Source organism: Pseudoliparis swirei, chromosome 19, assembly GCF_029220125.1.
Source record: "Pseudoliparis swirei isolate HS2019 ecotype Mariana Trench chromosome 19, NWPU_hadal_v1, whole genome shotgun sequence".
NCBI classification, from domain to species: Eukaryota; Metazoa; Chordata; class Actinopteri; order Perciformes; family Liparidae; genus Pseudoliparis; species Pseudoliparis swirei.
The window spans coordinates 1,719,061-1,734,991 of record NC_079406.1 but is presented as its reverse complement, the minus strand read 5'-3'; the positions used below and the strand labels follow the sequence as shown (position 1 = coordinate 1,734,991).

The 15,931-nt window shown below is 44.4% G+C and overlaps 1 protein-coding gene across 1 annotated transcript; it reads left to right on the top strand.

Annotated features, from left to right (window-relative positions):
- The first annotated feature begins 9,735 nt into the window (after nucleotides 1-9,735).
- Nucleotides 9,736-11,940, top strand: LOC130209849 (homeobox protein MSX-2-like). Its single transcript, XM_056439737.1, has 2 exons — nucleotides 9,736-10,183; nucleotides 10,991-11,940. Exons 1-2 carry the CDS (start codon nucleotides 9,901-9,903, stop codon nucleotides 11,419-11,421), a joined length of 714 nt encoding a protein of 237 aa, XP_056295712.1. The 5' UTR covers nucleotides 9,736-9,900; the 3' UTR covers nucleotides 11,422-11,940.
- Nucleotides 11,941-15,931: the final 3,991 nt, after the last annotated feature.

The window sequence follows — 15,931 nt, the reverse complement described above, 5'->3', positions numbered from 1 at the left end:
TTGGGACATAAACCTGAATGTGATTTAATGTTGCAAGTTAACTTTGAGCCATTATGTGCAATACTTATTCTTTCCAGAAACAAGTCTCCGCAGTGCAAGTCATTTAATTAATATAAACCATGCAGTCAATTTACACTTTATTTTGTTTCCTTATTGTTCATGCTGATGTCTGCAAGAAAAAAAAGAATTTATACCTGAATTTATTTTTAAACATTAGTTTTGTGCTTATTTACTTATTTTGCTACTACCATGCTACTGTGATTGAAAACATTGTATATACTAGGTCGATAATGTATTTAGCATTTGCTATATTTTCAATTGAAATGTATAACTATCATTTTGATCAGATTTTTGTTATATTTTTTTGGGTGATGTGTTAAACTCGTTGATGTGTCTAGTTTTTCTAATTGCTGTATTGTGCTCCACATTTTCAGATGAAAAAGAATATTGATCATGTCTGTTAGTATTACTTGATTGCAAAATTTCAATAGTTTTTAATTGTATGCTGGGAAGGTTATATTTATTAATTTTTTTTTTCTTTTTTTTTTTACCTGATATCATTTTGATTTTTATTAAGTCATTTCACATTTATACGTGAGTTCCAACTTTTATATTTTCTTCCTGATTAATTTACGCTACAATACAGACGTCAGTTTTTATAGTTGGTTTGTAGTATTGAAGTAAAACAAAGATCTAATGTCATATATTCATTTGCTGCCAACTGTTTGTAACTGTATGCATACATTTGAAGTATTTGTAATGTGAGTTGTTGAACGAATAAAACAGCTGTGAGGAAGAATTATATGCCTAATGTTGATGAGCAAGAAGGGTTTACACTTTTTAATTGATTTGCCCCCTGAAGGTTTTCATCGGGATTCTCACTCCTGATGTTGTGTGGCACATCTGGTTGAATCAGGTCAGGTTTAGGCTTATTTCAGGTCTTTTAGTGCTATTTTTAGCTCTCTAAATCCTCTGCCTTATGTCCCAAGAAACTTGTTGTAGTCAATGATTTATAAATATAAGCCACTATTTATTTCTCAATGAAAAAAATATACACAGGCAAAAAAATTTCGACATTTATACATAGTTACATATAATTTGCACAGTTCTGACATGCTTATAACAGGGAGGTCTTTAAAAAAGGGGTTTATTCAATGGTAGTATTTAGAATATTAAAAATACTCTTTAATTATGAGGGAAAATGTTTACTCTACTCTAATTGGACATGCACAACTTCTGATGAGCTATACAATGTGATGCAGCTAATGTTACTGAATAAATTTGTTTAAAAAAACAAACGCCTTGACCAACTAGTTGCAATTTAATGCATCAGGAATAATAATGTTAACACTATTAGCCAATATCACTAACTTGCTTTTGACTGCACATTTGTAATTGTATTTGAATACTTCCTCCATTACCCTCACTGCTCCCCGGGAGAGCTGCTGTCGTTCAGGCGTTAGGACATAACGTACCGTCCCCACGGTACCCGGTGGACTGCCCCCTGCTGGCCGACAGCGGAACGACCACAGGTTAGGCCCGCAGGAGAGAAACTCTCCCCGGGCTCCAGGTGAGGCGGACAAGATGGTCCCACGTAAAAAGGCGTATGTTCCCTCCTTTAATTCCCCGCTAAGCTCCAGTCAAAGAGATGAACCTCAACCGGACCAGCCGCTAGACCAGACCGCGCCCCACTCTCGGTACCGGCCTGACGCGCGCGCTAACTCGCGGGCTAACGTCGACGTGAGGGGGCGGAACAAACGGCTCCTTTTGAAAGTCAAATTTAAAAAAAACGACCGGACTTTGTCCAAAAAGGTGAACAAAACACGGAGAAGTGGGACGGAAGAGCCCGGAAATGAAACCGAGACAACCGTGAGCCGAAAAGGTGACTAACATTATAACTAATGTTGATGTTATTGGTTATTATTAGTTAAATTGGTTTAGCTCAAGTTAGCTAGTTGAGCTAGGCTAGGCTAGCAGTGATTGCCATGGTAACCCTATGGAGGACACTGGAGCACGGCGTGTCTGGGCCTACACGTAGCCGTTTAACACTCACAATGAACATGGCCCCTGTATAAATATGTAAAAACAACTTACATTTTATATTTATCTTTTTTAAACAATCTTGTGAAATAGAGCTCAAAATAAGCCAAATAAAACTTAACTCAGACTTAATTTTCCATTTTTTTAAATGTACTTTTATTTAAATGGGACCATTTGATGCTCTGTACCAGATTGCAGCTTCAGCTAATTTGCATCTGTAGTCCCTTGACAGACCATAATAAACATAAAACAATAACACACAGGACAGGATAAGGCAGTATATGTGGTAAGAAGAACACAAAATACACACAATGTGAAGCTACAGTACAGCACATTAAAAGTAAGCAATACGTATTCATTATTTTATTTTTAAAGTAAGTAATAAAAACAACAGTTTTTATTTTTATTTACTTGTTTACTTACCTCAAAATATGCCAAATGAAACTTCCCACTTCAGGAAATTCAATTTTCATCACTAATGTTTAGACAAACATGTGATTTTGGGTAAAGTAGAGATTTCTTCATCGTGTTTTGTCACAAGATTAAAAGGGCGGGGACACGACGGCAATCCACTAAATTATCTCTGCAGCAAACATGATTTATAATTACGTTTTCGGGTTAGATTTGTGACCACACCCTCAGTTTCACCTCAAGTACCTCCACTTCACAGGTCTGTTATTTCTCGTTGGCTAAACTATCTTACATAAGCTCTAAACTAGTTTTGCATATAGTGTGGAAATCTGTCATCAGAAACTGCCTCATCTTTTATTTGTGTTTGTCAGGAGCTGCTGCCACTGAATCTGAGTCTGTTGGCGGAGATGTTTTCTTCTTCTCCCAAAGACCCACCAGCACAGCAGCAAACAGGAAGGATAAGGTACAGCCATGCACACTGGGTTATGTGCACAATCAGAGACGTATAACAAAGAAAAACAAACAATACATGATGGAACTACAACATGTTTGCATCTTTTGTTTTTCCTTTCAACTTAATGACGAACCAAAAAAATATAAAACACGGTAACGTGTCAATAAGTTAATATTTTTAGGCCCACTTTGTAATTTAATTTGAAAATATCCAGTTTCCCGTTGAGGTTTTTGCTTTGGCGCTGGAGACGAGTGTATGGATTTGTTTGTTTGACCCGCTCACGAAGGTAAACATTAGCGTGTTACTGGGCGCTCGCTGTGTACCGTCAGCCCGAGGTAAACATTAATCATGTGTGTCGTAATCACTTTAAGTTTAACAGTGGAGAACTATCTTTCATTGGATTTAAGTCATATACTTTATCTCAGGGTTCGTACGCTCATGGAAAACCTGGAAAAGTCATGGAATTTTAAAATGGTCATTTCCAGGCCTGGAAAAGTCATGGAAAAAACTTAAATCATAAAAGTTTTGGAAAAGTCATGGAAATTTGTTATAATCACATGTTCATTTACGCCGAGTTTGAAATAATTAATATGTTTTTTAAAGAAAGACGCTCAAAATATAAGCCGGCGTACGCTCTCAATACGCAAAATGTTCTATATTTTTAATGTTTATCCCGAGATTTCAGTTTGGTCATGGAAATTTGTTTTAAAGTCATGGAAAAGTCCTGGAAATCCATTGGTCAAAATGTGTAAGAACCCTGTTCTCTGATATGTATGTATTCAGTTTGTTTAGATAACACAATACTTTGTAAATCTGACTACATGTGGACTTTAATACTAGCCAATACAAGTCAGAGTAAGTGTGTGTTCTATTCAATCTAGTCCTTGATCACAGAAGGCTTCCCACATGTCACAGCAGGAACAGCACAGGCGTAAACAAGAGCATGAATGTCTCAGTGGCTCACGTGATGGAGCAGAGTGATGACTTCATGTTATCAGTAAACCCCATTTCGCACCTTTCAGACTAGATATTTCATTATTCCCTCTTTCCTTTCCTGGAAACATGTCCCCTGTCCCGGCAGGCCAAGCTCTCAGTTCTGAAGACCATCTCCAAGATGACGGAGGAGAACAAGATCACCAGACAGAGGCTAGTCGTCCTCAGCCAGGCCCGCTGAGGCTAGCCGTCCTCAACCAGGCCCGCTGAGGCTAGCCGTCCTCAACCAGGCCCACTGAGGCTAGCCGTCCTCAACCAGGCCCACTGAGGCTAGCCGTCCTCAACCAGGCCCGCTGAGGCTAGCCATCCTCAACCAGGCCCACTGAGGCTAGCCATCCTCAACCAGGCCCACTGAGGCTAGCCATCCTCAACCAGGCCCACTGAGGCTAGCCATCCTCAACCAGGCCCACTGAGGCTAGCCGTCCTCAACCAGGCCCGCTGAGGCTAGCCGTCCTCAACCAGGCCCACTGAGGCTAGCCATCCTCAACCAGGCCCACTGAGGCTAGCCATCCTCAACCAGGCCCACTGAGGCTAGCCATCCTCAGCTAGGCCCACTGAGGCTAGCCGTCCTCAACCAGGCCCACTGAGGCTAGCCATCCTCAGCTAGGCCCACTGAGGCTAGCCGTCCTCAACCAGGCCCTCTGAGGCTAGCCATCCTCAACCAGGCCCACTGAGGCTAGCCGTCCTCAACCAGGCCCACTGAGGCTAGCCGTCCTCAACCAGGCCCACTGAGGCTAGCCGTCCTCAGCTAGGCCCACTGAGGCTAGCCGTCCTCAACCAGGCCCACTGAGGCTAGCCGTCCTCAGCTAGGCCCACTGAGGCTAGCCGTCCTCAGCTAGGCCCACTGAGGCTAGCCGTCCTCAGCTAGGCCCGCTGAGGCTAGCCATGAGGCTGCGTTGGGTCACGACCGTTTCATGTCGCTAACCTAACTTCTTTCACGAAGCGACATCATCAGTGTTTCGCCATCAAAGATTAATTTAGTTCTGTAAGCATGGGATGTTGACATTGTTAAACAAGGCACCATCTAGTGGTCCATCTACATCCGTGTGTGTGTGTGTGTGTGTGTGTGTGTGTGTGTGTGTGTGTGTGTGTGTGTGTGTGTGTGTGTGTGTGTGTGTGTGTGTGTGTGTGTGTGTGTGTGTGTGTGTGTGTGTGTGTGTGTGTGTGTATAAAATGCATTTTCACAATGTTCAATTAACGGCATTGGTTTATTAAAAGAGTTTGATTTTCAAATCTGTGTGCTACAATTTGTATTATAATTAGACCGGGTTCAATCTCACTTTTTAAATAAAGGTTTTCAGATTCTAAACACGAGTTAAAATACTCTTAAATGGAATACAGTTTGGTGACTAAGCTTTTACTGCTCTGTAAGCAGAGGCTGTTTCAGAGCAGAATAGTATGTACTGTATTGTATTGTAGACATACACCCTAAAAACAATAGATGATGAACACTTTAACAGTGAACGACAAGCATCAGCAAGTTGAGTTGTATGAGGTTGAATAGATTAAATTGAGTTTAGTAACCACGTGGCAGGATTTACCATGTTGTGCTATTTCAGATCAAACCACCAGAGGGCGCCACCTCCTCTCACATCAACACCTGAGTGGGAGTCGCCTGTAAACTGCATACTGTCAAGCTAACACATTCCTGTACCTGTTGATGGTGCAACTTCCTCAGCGAGGAAGTATTATATTATACTTTATATTAGTATTATAATAATAAAAAAGTAAAAAAATAAACCCCTGTTACGTTTTACATTTCAAATAGTTGCCTGGATTTTGCTTTCTATAAGAATATTTCTGAATATCTGGAGTGGGTATTGTGTTGTCGGGCGGATGATTTTACGAAGGCTGTTATCTCCAATGTTAATTGCGGTTCCAGTGATGAATGTGTCACCAGGGGTTTGCTCCTATTTACCAGAACGTGTATTACAGACTCCACTTGAGAGCAGCATATGGCTGCCATTATTTTAACGGTAATATAATTGCCGTTTAAAACCCATGGGCAATTTACCTCAAAATCGTTGTGCAGTCGCTTAATGTTTTGATTGACGCGCCTCATCGACCGTGTGTCTCGGGGCCAGTTTAGAGACGCGTGCAGTATTTGCATAAATATATCGACCGCGAGTCTTCAGGGAAGGACCCGGAACAGCGGAGAGAGTTTTAAACACATGTCAACGCTGTAACGTCTCGACTGAGATGGAGCTTTCCTGTCCCGGGGCCTGTAGTCAACAACGTGATTATTGTCCTCATTACCTTCAGCATGGAATCCTTAAAGTAGATTAACCTGCACAGGTGATGACGAGTTGCTCTCTAATTATTTGCTTTCTACAGATTCCTGCAGCAAAACGAGCACAAAGCTGGATTTAAATATATTTAGTAAAATCACAAAATAGAACTAGAACGGGCACTCGGTAGAGCGCATACCTTCGCATATCACAAGATTGGGCATTGAATTATGAACATTTTGGCATTAGTTGCATGCCAATTGGACAAAAATGTATCGTGCTATGGTAAAAAAAAGATGTTGACCTTTCCATGACCTTGACCCGATTGATCCCAAAATCTAATCAAATGGTCCCCGGATAATAACCAATCATCCCACCAAATTCCATGTGATTCAAGAAGATTTGACCTGTTCATGACCTTTGACCTTGACCTTTGACCCGATCGATCCCAAAATCTAATCAACTGGTCCCCGGATAATAAACAATCATCCCACCAAATTTCATGCGATTCGGTTCAATACTTTTTGAGTTCTGCGAAAGATTTTGACCTGTTCATGACCTTTGACCTTGACCTTTGACCCGATCGATCCTAAAATCTAATCAACTGGTCCCCGGATAATAAACAATCATCCCACCAAATTGCATGCGATTCGGTTCAATACTTTTTGAGTTTTGCGAATAACACGCATACAAATAAATAAATAAATAAATACACGGCGATCAAAACATAACCTTCCGGCATTTTCAATGCGAAGGTAAAAATAAGATGTGGGGCTTTATCACTTCCCTGTTATGATACAACTATGTAGTCATTCAGGAAATTAAAGTGTTTTTTAAAATAGATTAACAGAGTTGGAGATATAGGTTCGTCTGGTTGTAGATGTGTTCTTTGACTGAGGTGAGTGCGCCTGTGTGAACCAGTTAGGATGACTTGAGTCTTAGTTTTGGTTTATTCATGCTGTGATGTAAAAAAAAAAGAAGAAGAACATCTTCATTTTTTAAATGTTTTATCTTGTCTGTCACTATTTTATGTTGTATTGTCTAAAACGTTATCATTAAACTTAATCTCAATGAGGCCTTTCCTGGTTAAATGAATGAAAAAAATAAAAAAGATGCTTTAATTGTGGTTGTTTTCAGCCGTTTGTGGTTCAGAGACTACATAGTTGAGTCCTTGCTAAGCCCCTCCCCCTCTGTCACTGACACTAAGCTCCTCCCCCTCTATACTGACACTAAGCTCCTCCCCCTCTGTTCCTGACACTAAGCTCCTCCCCCTCTGTTCCTGACACTAAGCCCCTCCCCCTCTGTTCCTGACACGCATGTCAATAGATTTCTGGAATAACACTGAAATATCAGAGAAGTATACAGAAAAGACGATGATACATTTGAGAGCTTCAGTCACGATATTGTTTGTGAACCAGGAGACCCTCAGGCTGTGCCCCCCCCCCCCCCTCTGTAGTCTGCAGAAGCCGAGGTGGAGAGGAGACCCTGCAGAGGACGACTGATGTCAAGGTTTATAGACATTAAGTCGCCCTCTGTTGCTGCAGCTTTAAACATTCAAAGCTTCTTTTTTATGGTAAGCAGCTTTCAAAGACTGGCATCCTAAACGCCTCTCCTGAAACCACAACATATCATTATGCAGATATGAGGCGTCTACTGACAGCTTCTCAATCGTCAAATCAATCAAATGACGCTTTGTTGTTGTTTTATTTTGATTCTGTCGAGTTTTGATGATCCGAGAGGCGGAGTTACTGCTGTCTGACGGAGTTACTGCTCTCTGACGGAGCGTCTGAATCGTGTGATAATAAAGCAGAATAATTGTCCAAATCTCTATTAAAACTCATGTGTATCTATTGAATGAATGTGCAACTATTTGGATGGTTGGATTTATCGTTTAAGTAATTTATTTGAGGAAAAACGTGGGAAATATTTCAAATTTTTCCTCATAAATCTGGCGGGACCAAATCTGACTTTGTCGGGCGGCCACCGTCGACAATGAAACTAATTAAAGCACGTGAAGGATGTGTTTCCTTCATGTGTTTCCTTTAAGAGCTTTTCCTTCATGCTTTTCCTCGCCGGCCGGCGGTCCTCCTCTCCTCCTCCTCTCCTCCTCTCCTCCTCTTCTCCTCCTCTCCTCCTGCTGATGGAGGCGCCGCCGTCTAGAGAGCGCTCTGCAGCCAGCGTCAGTAAACACACCGTGTGAGTGGTGGGTGTCGGCATGACTCAAATCACCCAGAGCTAAACATCTTCACTTCTAGCCGTAATTTTTCCTCCTCTGACCTCGAACACATCAAGCATCAGACGTCTGGAGATGGAGTCTTTTTATGGGTTTATTTTTGACTTTGAGTCTCGATTGGCCTGTGATGCAGTGAGACGGTCCGTGTGTTTCCCCCCGGAATGCAGCGATGTCTTCCTGGAGGACTTCCTCCACACTGAAATGTGGTACTGGCCCTTTAATTGATTGAGCTGCTGCTTGTGTGTTGCCTCACACGGAGAACGATGACGATGATGATGATGATGATGCTGCTGCTGCTGCTCTGTGTAATCCTGCTGATTACAGAGAGCCGGACCACTGCAGCGCCTCACAGGTGGCCTGTGGCTGTGTGGGCTTCTGTGTGAGAGAGACTCCTATGAAGGAGACAAGAAGGCAAGGAGACAAGGAGAGGACGGATAGACACTTGTGATGTTTCCTAATACTTCTCCGTAGGATGTTTCCTTCTCCACATGATGTTTCCTCCTCCTCCTCCTCCTCCTCCTCCTCCTCCTCCTCCATCATGCCAACAGGCTGCAGCTGCCGTGTCTCCTGCAGCAGACACTGGGCCTATAATCTGGGCGGGCGCCGCTCACCTGAGGCAGGTATAATCTTCCTTCATTCCTGTAGAATCCCTTAAAGAGCCGGATCCTCATTGATTACCAGGTGATGCAGGTGTTCCTCACAGCGGCCCCACAGAACCCACTCCCAACGGGTCCTCTAGTGCCCGGCTCCTCCTGGAGCGGTTTGAGATGATAGAAGAGCCCCGATCGTTGTTATTGATCACCTGATCGCTCCTCGCTCCTCGGTGGCAGTTTGCAGCTCACACTCATTTTTTTTCAGCCTCATCCAAAATTCACGTGAATTAATTCAGGAAATAAATCTCTGTGTACTTCCAGAGGCTGCTGAGTGAATGTAATACGTTTTAAATACTTTAATGTATTTAAAATATTCTTAAAATGTCAATAGTACATTTCAAATATCAGTCAAAGAAATGAACTTTCTGCAAATATATATAAAAAAGTATACTTAGGTCACGCTTTCACTTATTTCAAACATTCAACTTTTAACACACTTTAAAATAATTGTAATTATACACTTCCAATAGTACTTATAAATACTATTTAATCACAAGTTAAATATATTAAGTATACAATTAGTTATTCCAAAATAACACACTTTAAGTATACATGTGATTAGCAGAGCTTCAAGTATCCTTAAGTATGCTAAGATTAAATATACTGAGCTGCATAATTACTGCTGAATGAGGCTGATGTGAGACTGACTGACTGTGTGTGTGTGTGGGGGGGGGGGGGGGGGGCACACCGTCCAATCACAAGTCAGGACGCATCACCGCCTGAACCTCCCAGTCTTTTGTTTTTCCATCTCAACTTTGCGCCAACTTGCTCTGAACGCTGCGTGTTTCTACTGCGTGTTTTTCCACTGCGTGTTCCCACTGCGCCAGAGGGACGTTATGCGTGGTCTGGACCGGGTCTAGGTCTCGACCCGCCGACCCTGACCCCAGCATGTCTTCCCCCGGAGGCCGGAGAGACGAGCTTTCCACAGACGTGGACGCGCAGCCGCCGCCGCGGACAAAGCAGCGCGCGCCGCAGGTGTGCCGCCGCATGCCCTTCAGCGTGGAGGCGCTCATGTCGGGCACGACGCGGCCGGACTGGAGGGATGGAAGTCACGTGCACGCGCACGGACCGGCTGACTTGTCCCAATTAGTTTCTATTAAACCAGAGCCATCGGAACCGGGAGGGTCCGCGTCCTGGAGGTCCAGCCGCATGAAGACGCCGGCACCACCCAGTAAGTGATCCGGGGTGATGGAGGTGAAGATGTATTCATATGGATGTAATATGTATTTTTGGTAATAACGAGATGGAAATAATTACATCTAAATACATGTTAAGTTAAAGAATAAACGTATAAAGGTAAAAAAAAAAAATTTGAATTGAATAATATTTTAAAATTCTGATATTTGAAATAATAGTAATACAAAAATATTTTCAGCTGCACCTGAGGTTTTGAAATCTGATTATTGATGAATTGATTTTTAAATAATCTAATTAAATTGTCAAAATGTCCCAGAGCTTAATGAGGTGAGGGGATAATCAACTGTCCCAATGGAAAATATATATTTAATTTTGTCTGTTAAGCACCTGAGGTTTTAAAATCTGAATATTTATTGACAAATTGATTTTTAAATAATCTCAAAATAATGGTAAATAGTCGAAAAGTCCCAGAGTTTAAAAAAGTGAAGAGATAGTCAACTGTCCCAATGGAAACAATATATAAATATATATATTAAAACCTGATTATTTATTGATTATTGATGGATTGGTTTAGTCTAAAGGAAATAAACCCAAAGAAATAATCTGAAAATAATGGCAAATATCGTCGTGATGTCCCAGATCTGAATGAGCTGAGGGGACAAATTGTTGATATTGATTTCAAGTGAAAATAGCCTCAAACAATCATTCTGAGGAGAAGCAGCGGTTGTTTCTGCCCTCTTCGTGTATTTAGGTCTATTAAATATCTATCTATATCTATATATATATATTAAATATATATTAAATATGACCCGGTTCCCCTCATGTGGCCCGTGTCCTGCAGGACCCGGCCCGGCCTCCTGCTCCTTGAGGACGCACAAAACCAACCGCAAGCCCCGCACGCCCTTCAGCGGTGCGCAGCTGCTGGCGCTGGAGAGGAAGTTCCAGCACAAGCGGTACCTGTCCATCGCCGAGCGGGCCGAGTTCTCCTCCTCGCTGGCGCTGTCCGAGACCCAGGTCAAGATCTGGTTCCAGAACCGCCGCGCCAAAGCCAAGAGGCTCCAGGAGGCCGAGGTGGAGAAGCTCAAAATGGTGGCCGGCGTCGGGCCCCATAAAGCCGTCTTCCACCCGGGCTTCCCGTCGTTGGGTTTCCCCCTCGGCGTGAACGTCCACGCCGGGTCGGCGGCGCTGTACGGACTGGGCTGCTCCTACGGCCGCGGGCCCGTCCTCCCCGCGGTGCACCTGGTGGGCCACGGCCTGCTCCACCTCTCCTGAGGGGAACCGGAGCCTCGGGGACGGACCTGCTGAGAGACTTCATTCAGGACCCGAGCTGGACCGGAGCCGGACCCGAGCTGGACCCGAGCTGGACCGGAGCTGGACCCGAGCCGGACCCGAGCTGGACCCGAGCTCGACCGGAGCCGGACCCGAGCTGGACCCGAGCTGGACCCGAGCTGGACCCGAGCCGGACCCGAGCTGGACCCGAGCCGGACCCGAGCTGGACCCGAGCTGGACCCGAGTTCGACCGGAGCTGGACCCGACCTGGACACGAGCTCGACCGGAGCCGGACCCGAGCTGGACCCGAGGGTTTATGACCTTCTATCTTTATTCACATCTTCTTCTTTTTTTGACAAAGAATCTTGAAGTTCTTTGTCTGCGGATCCGGGTCACTGAAGATGAACAGAACATATCAGGACCGCTGGCCTGAATAGAAGATTTCACTTTCATATTCTATTTTTTATCCATTTGCTTTCTTGTATTTCCTAGAAAAAACATAAATAAAGAAAGCTAAGAATATTTAACGATGTTTCACAATCAGAGGCTTTCGACCTGGAGGTTTCCTTCATGAAGCAGATCTTCACGCTCACAACAGCTTTATTACCTTTGCATTGAAAATGCCGGAAGGTTATGTTTTGATCGCCGTGTATTTATTTATTTATTTATTTGTATGCGTGTTATTCGCAAAACTCAAAAAGTATTGAACCGAATCGCATGAAATTTGGTGGGATGATTGTTTATTATCCGGGGACCAGTTGATTAGATTTTGGGATCGATCGGGTCAAAGGTCAAAGGTCATGAACAGGTCAAATCTTCTTGAATCACATGGAATTTGGTGGGATGATTGGTTATTATCCGGGGACCATTTGATTAGATTTTGGGATCAATCGGGTCAAAGGTCAAGGTCATGGAAAGGTCAAAATCTTTTTTTTACCATAGCATGATACATTTTATCCAATTGGCATGCAACTAATGCCAAAATGTTCATAATTCAATGCCCAATCTTCTCATATGCGAAGGTATGCGCTCTACCGAGTGCCCGTTCTAGTTCATATCTGCTTTACAAAGAATCCTGAAGATCTGCTGATTCGACTGAAGATGAACAGAACACGGATCAGTGGGCGGCTGCAGCTCAGTGGGGTCAGGGGGTCGTCCTGCAACCCCGAGGTCGTCGGTTCGATCCCCGCTCTCCCCATTAGTTGCAAGTCGAAGTGTCCATGAGCAAGGCACTGAACCCCCAGTTGCTTCCCGGGCGCTTCACTGCAGCCACTGCTCCTTAATGACTAAGGATGGGTTAAATGCAGAGAATACATGTTGTTACATGTGTACCTGTACTCTGTGTACCTGTACTATACCTGTACTCTGTGTAATGACAATAGATTGAATCCAATCAGGACATGGATCAGCCACGCCGTGCACGGAGACTCTACACATACGTCGTTGTGTGGTCGTTGTGTGTGGCGGCTGCTCACCGGGTGGTCGGTGGAGACGTGTTTTTCTCTTAAATTAATACTTTCATCCAGACAAATGATGTGAAATTATGTCCAGCAAACAGCACCTCACCGGTGCTGATAACACGTGTTACAGCGACACCGTGGAGGCGGAGGTGGAGGTGGAGGCGGAGCTGGAGGTGGAGGCGGAGCTGGAGGTGGAGGAGGAGGAGGTGGAGGCGGAGCTGGAAGTGGAGGAGGCGGAGGTGGAGGAGGTGGTGGAGGTGGAGGTGGTGGAGGTGGTGGAGGCGGAGGTGGAGGTGTTTACTCTGAACTCAGTGTGACATCATACAGTCACTGAGGTCTCAGCTTTAATTATCCCTGAACTCCAACACTGTGAAATTATAGGTGGAGACTCAGTGATAACAGCACAAGGTCTCTCTCTCCTCTCTCTTTCTCCCCCTCTCTTTCTCCTCCCCCCTCTCTCTCTCCCCCTCTCTCTCTCCCCCCCTCTCCTCTTTCTCCTCCCTCTCCCTCCCTCTCTGCCCACCCCGCTCTCTCTCCCCCTATCGCTCCCTCTCCCCCCTCTCCCTCTCTCTCCCTCTGTAGACTTAGGGGAAAGCTTGTTACCATTAGCACATATTTCACAGCCCATTTGCTTCCCTCCATTTTGAAATCCGTGGCGGCGTTGAGCTGATAGGTCTGATAACCTCCACCTCGAGTTTCATATGATGAGAAAACCTCGATGGAGGAAACGATCCCAAAGCGGAGCAGATATGAAGAGGCCTTGAGTTTGATCAACACATCAACACACAATGTGCTCTGAGGAGTCATTTGATATCTGGGTGAGCTAACCTGAGTCTGAACCATGGAGTCACAGCCGGTGGGTTCAGTGAGATTCATATCCTGAGCCCAGAGCTGAGGGTCGTGTCTGGTTCACAGCTACAAGGCTATCTTGACACAATAATAACATGCACATGTACATTGAAAGTGATCCTGGTCATAATTAATCATGATAATCATACTGGCTGTAAACCAGTTTAGGGAACGAGAGACAATCCACAATCCTCCTCCTGAGTTAAAATCCTTTCTTAAATTACATTATATATATATAATAATAAAGTTTATCTTCTCCATATGTATACTATTCCTTGAATCACCACATTGTGTCTTTGTGTTTACCTGCACGGTGGTAAGAATACATGTCAACCTCCACTTAAAAGGTCATGTCTTTGCTTTTGCCTGCAGTTCTCTCTTCACTCCGCTAGATGTCGCTGTTTCCCCTCGGTTGCTGCTACTGGGTCCAAAAGGGCCACACAGCCGATATTATAGAGTTATTCTATTCTTGGCATTTAAAAGGCATTTCCGACCACGTGAGGCACCAACATTCTATCAGATTGAGATCTACTTGTTATCCAACCTGCAGTTTAACGGCTCTGGGATAATAATCTGTTTAATTCATCACGAGTGTGAATACAAGATGAAACTATTCTGCCTCGCTCATTGTGTGTGTGTGTGTGTGGGGGGGGGGGGGATGTGGATTGGGGACTTCTAGAGTTCAGTTGAAGCATGCGGGTGCTCACACATGCACGGGTGCAGAGTAGCGCTGCATCAACTCAGATTAAAAATAGGATTAAATCTGATGGAGGACGAGTTCATGTCGCTCCGTCTGTTCAAGTTTCAAGTTCAGAGGTTTTATTTCACATTTGTGACAAACAGTCGAGACGCAAAGGAGTCAAGAGTTTAGAAATAACACTTTAACGAGAAAGAAAAAATACTAAATATAAAAGAATACACGATACAGTGTCTTTTCCTCCTCTCTCCTTTCCTCACCTTTCCTCTCCTCCTCTCTCCTCTCCTCCCATCTCCTTACCTCCTCTTTCCTCTCCTCCTCTCTCCTCGCATCTACTCACCTCCTCTCATCCTCTCTCCTCTCCTCATGTTCACCTCTCTCCTCTCATCCTCTCTCTTCTCCTTTCCTCTCCTCACCTCCTCTCTTCTCTTCTCCTCTCCTCTCCTCATGTCCTCCTCTCTCCTCTCATCCTCTCCTCTCCTCATGTCCTCTCCTCTCCTGTTCTCTCCTCTCCACTCCTCTCCTGTCCTCTCCTCAGTGGCAGTAGTTTGATTTATTTATTAATTAAAATGTATTTAACCAGGAAAATCCTCATTAAGATTAAATAAAATCTCCTTTTCGAGAGACAAGCGGCAGACCATTAAACACCTAAAAATAGACCAATAACGTGAGATATGACAAATGAAAGAGGGAAGAGGAGGAGGAAGAGTTTCTCCTCCTCACCACAGAGGAGTACAGAATGACATTGTGTTGTTTCTAGTGCTGTAATGAGATGACAAGCTTTCATCTGCTCTTCAAAGCGGTGGAGCAGGTGTGCTCCCAACTCTCCTCCCTCTATTCTCTCCTTTTTCTGCTTCACTTTCTGCATCTCTGAACACAAGTTCTCCCTCCCTCTCTCTCCCTCTCCCTCTCTTTCCCTCCCTCTCCCTCCGTCTCCCTCCCTCTCTCTCCCTCTCCCTCCGTTTATCTCCCTCTCCCTCTCTTTCTCTCCCTCTCCCTCCGTCTCCCTCCCTCTCTCTCCCTCTCCCTCCGTTTATCTCCCTCTCCCTCTCTTTCCCTCCCACTCCCTCCGCCTCCCTCCCTCTCCCTCCGTCTCCCTCCCTCTCCCTCCGTCATGTTCACCCCCCTGTTCTTCTGGAACATGTTCCAGTCTTTATGGAATTGTAAGAAGCTCCAGTGGAGAACCTGGAAAGGGTCAAAGGTCAATGGCACCTGAGAGACTAAAGACTCACCTGAGAGCACAAAGACTCACCTGAGAGCTCAAAGACTCACCTAAGAGCTCAAAGACTCACCTGAGAGCACAAAGACTCACCTGAGAGCTCAAAGACTCACCTAAGAGCATAAAGACTCACCTGAGAGCTCAAAGACTCACCTGAGAGCATAAAGACTCACCTAAGAGCTCAAAGACTCACCTGAGAGCTCAAAGACTCACCTGAGAGCATAAAGACTCACCTGAGAGCTCAAAGACTCACCTGAGAGCATAAAGACTCACCTGAGAGCTCAAAGA

Bases quoted from the DNA above. Each gene is read 5' to 3' on its own strand.
- LOC130209849 (XM_056439737.1), top strand. From the start codon at position 9,901: ATGTCTTCCCCCGGAGGCCGGAGAGACGAGCTTTCCACAGACGTGGAC. The intron at 10,184-10,990 runs GTAAGTGATCCG...CGTGTCCTGCAG, and splicing joins GAAGACGCCGGCACCACCCA to GACCCGGCCCGGCCTCCTGC.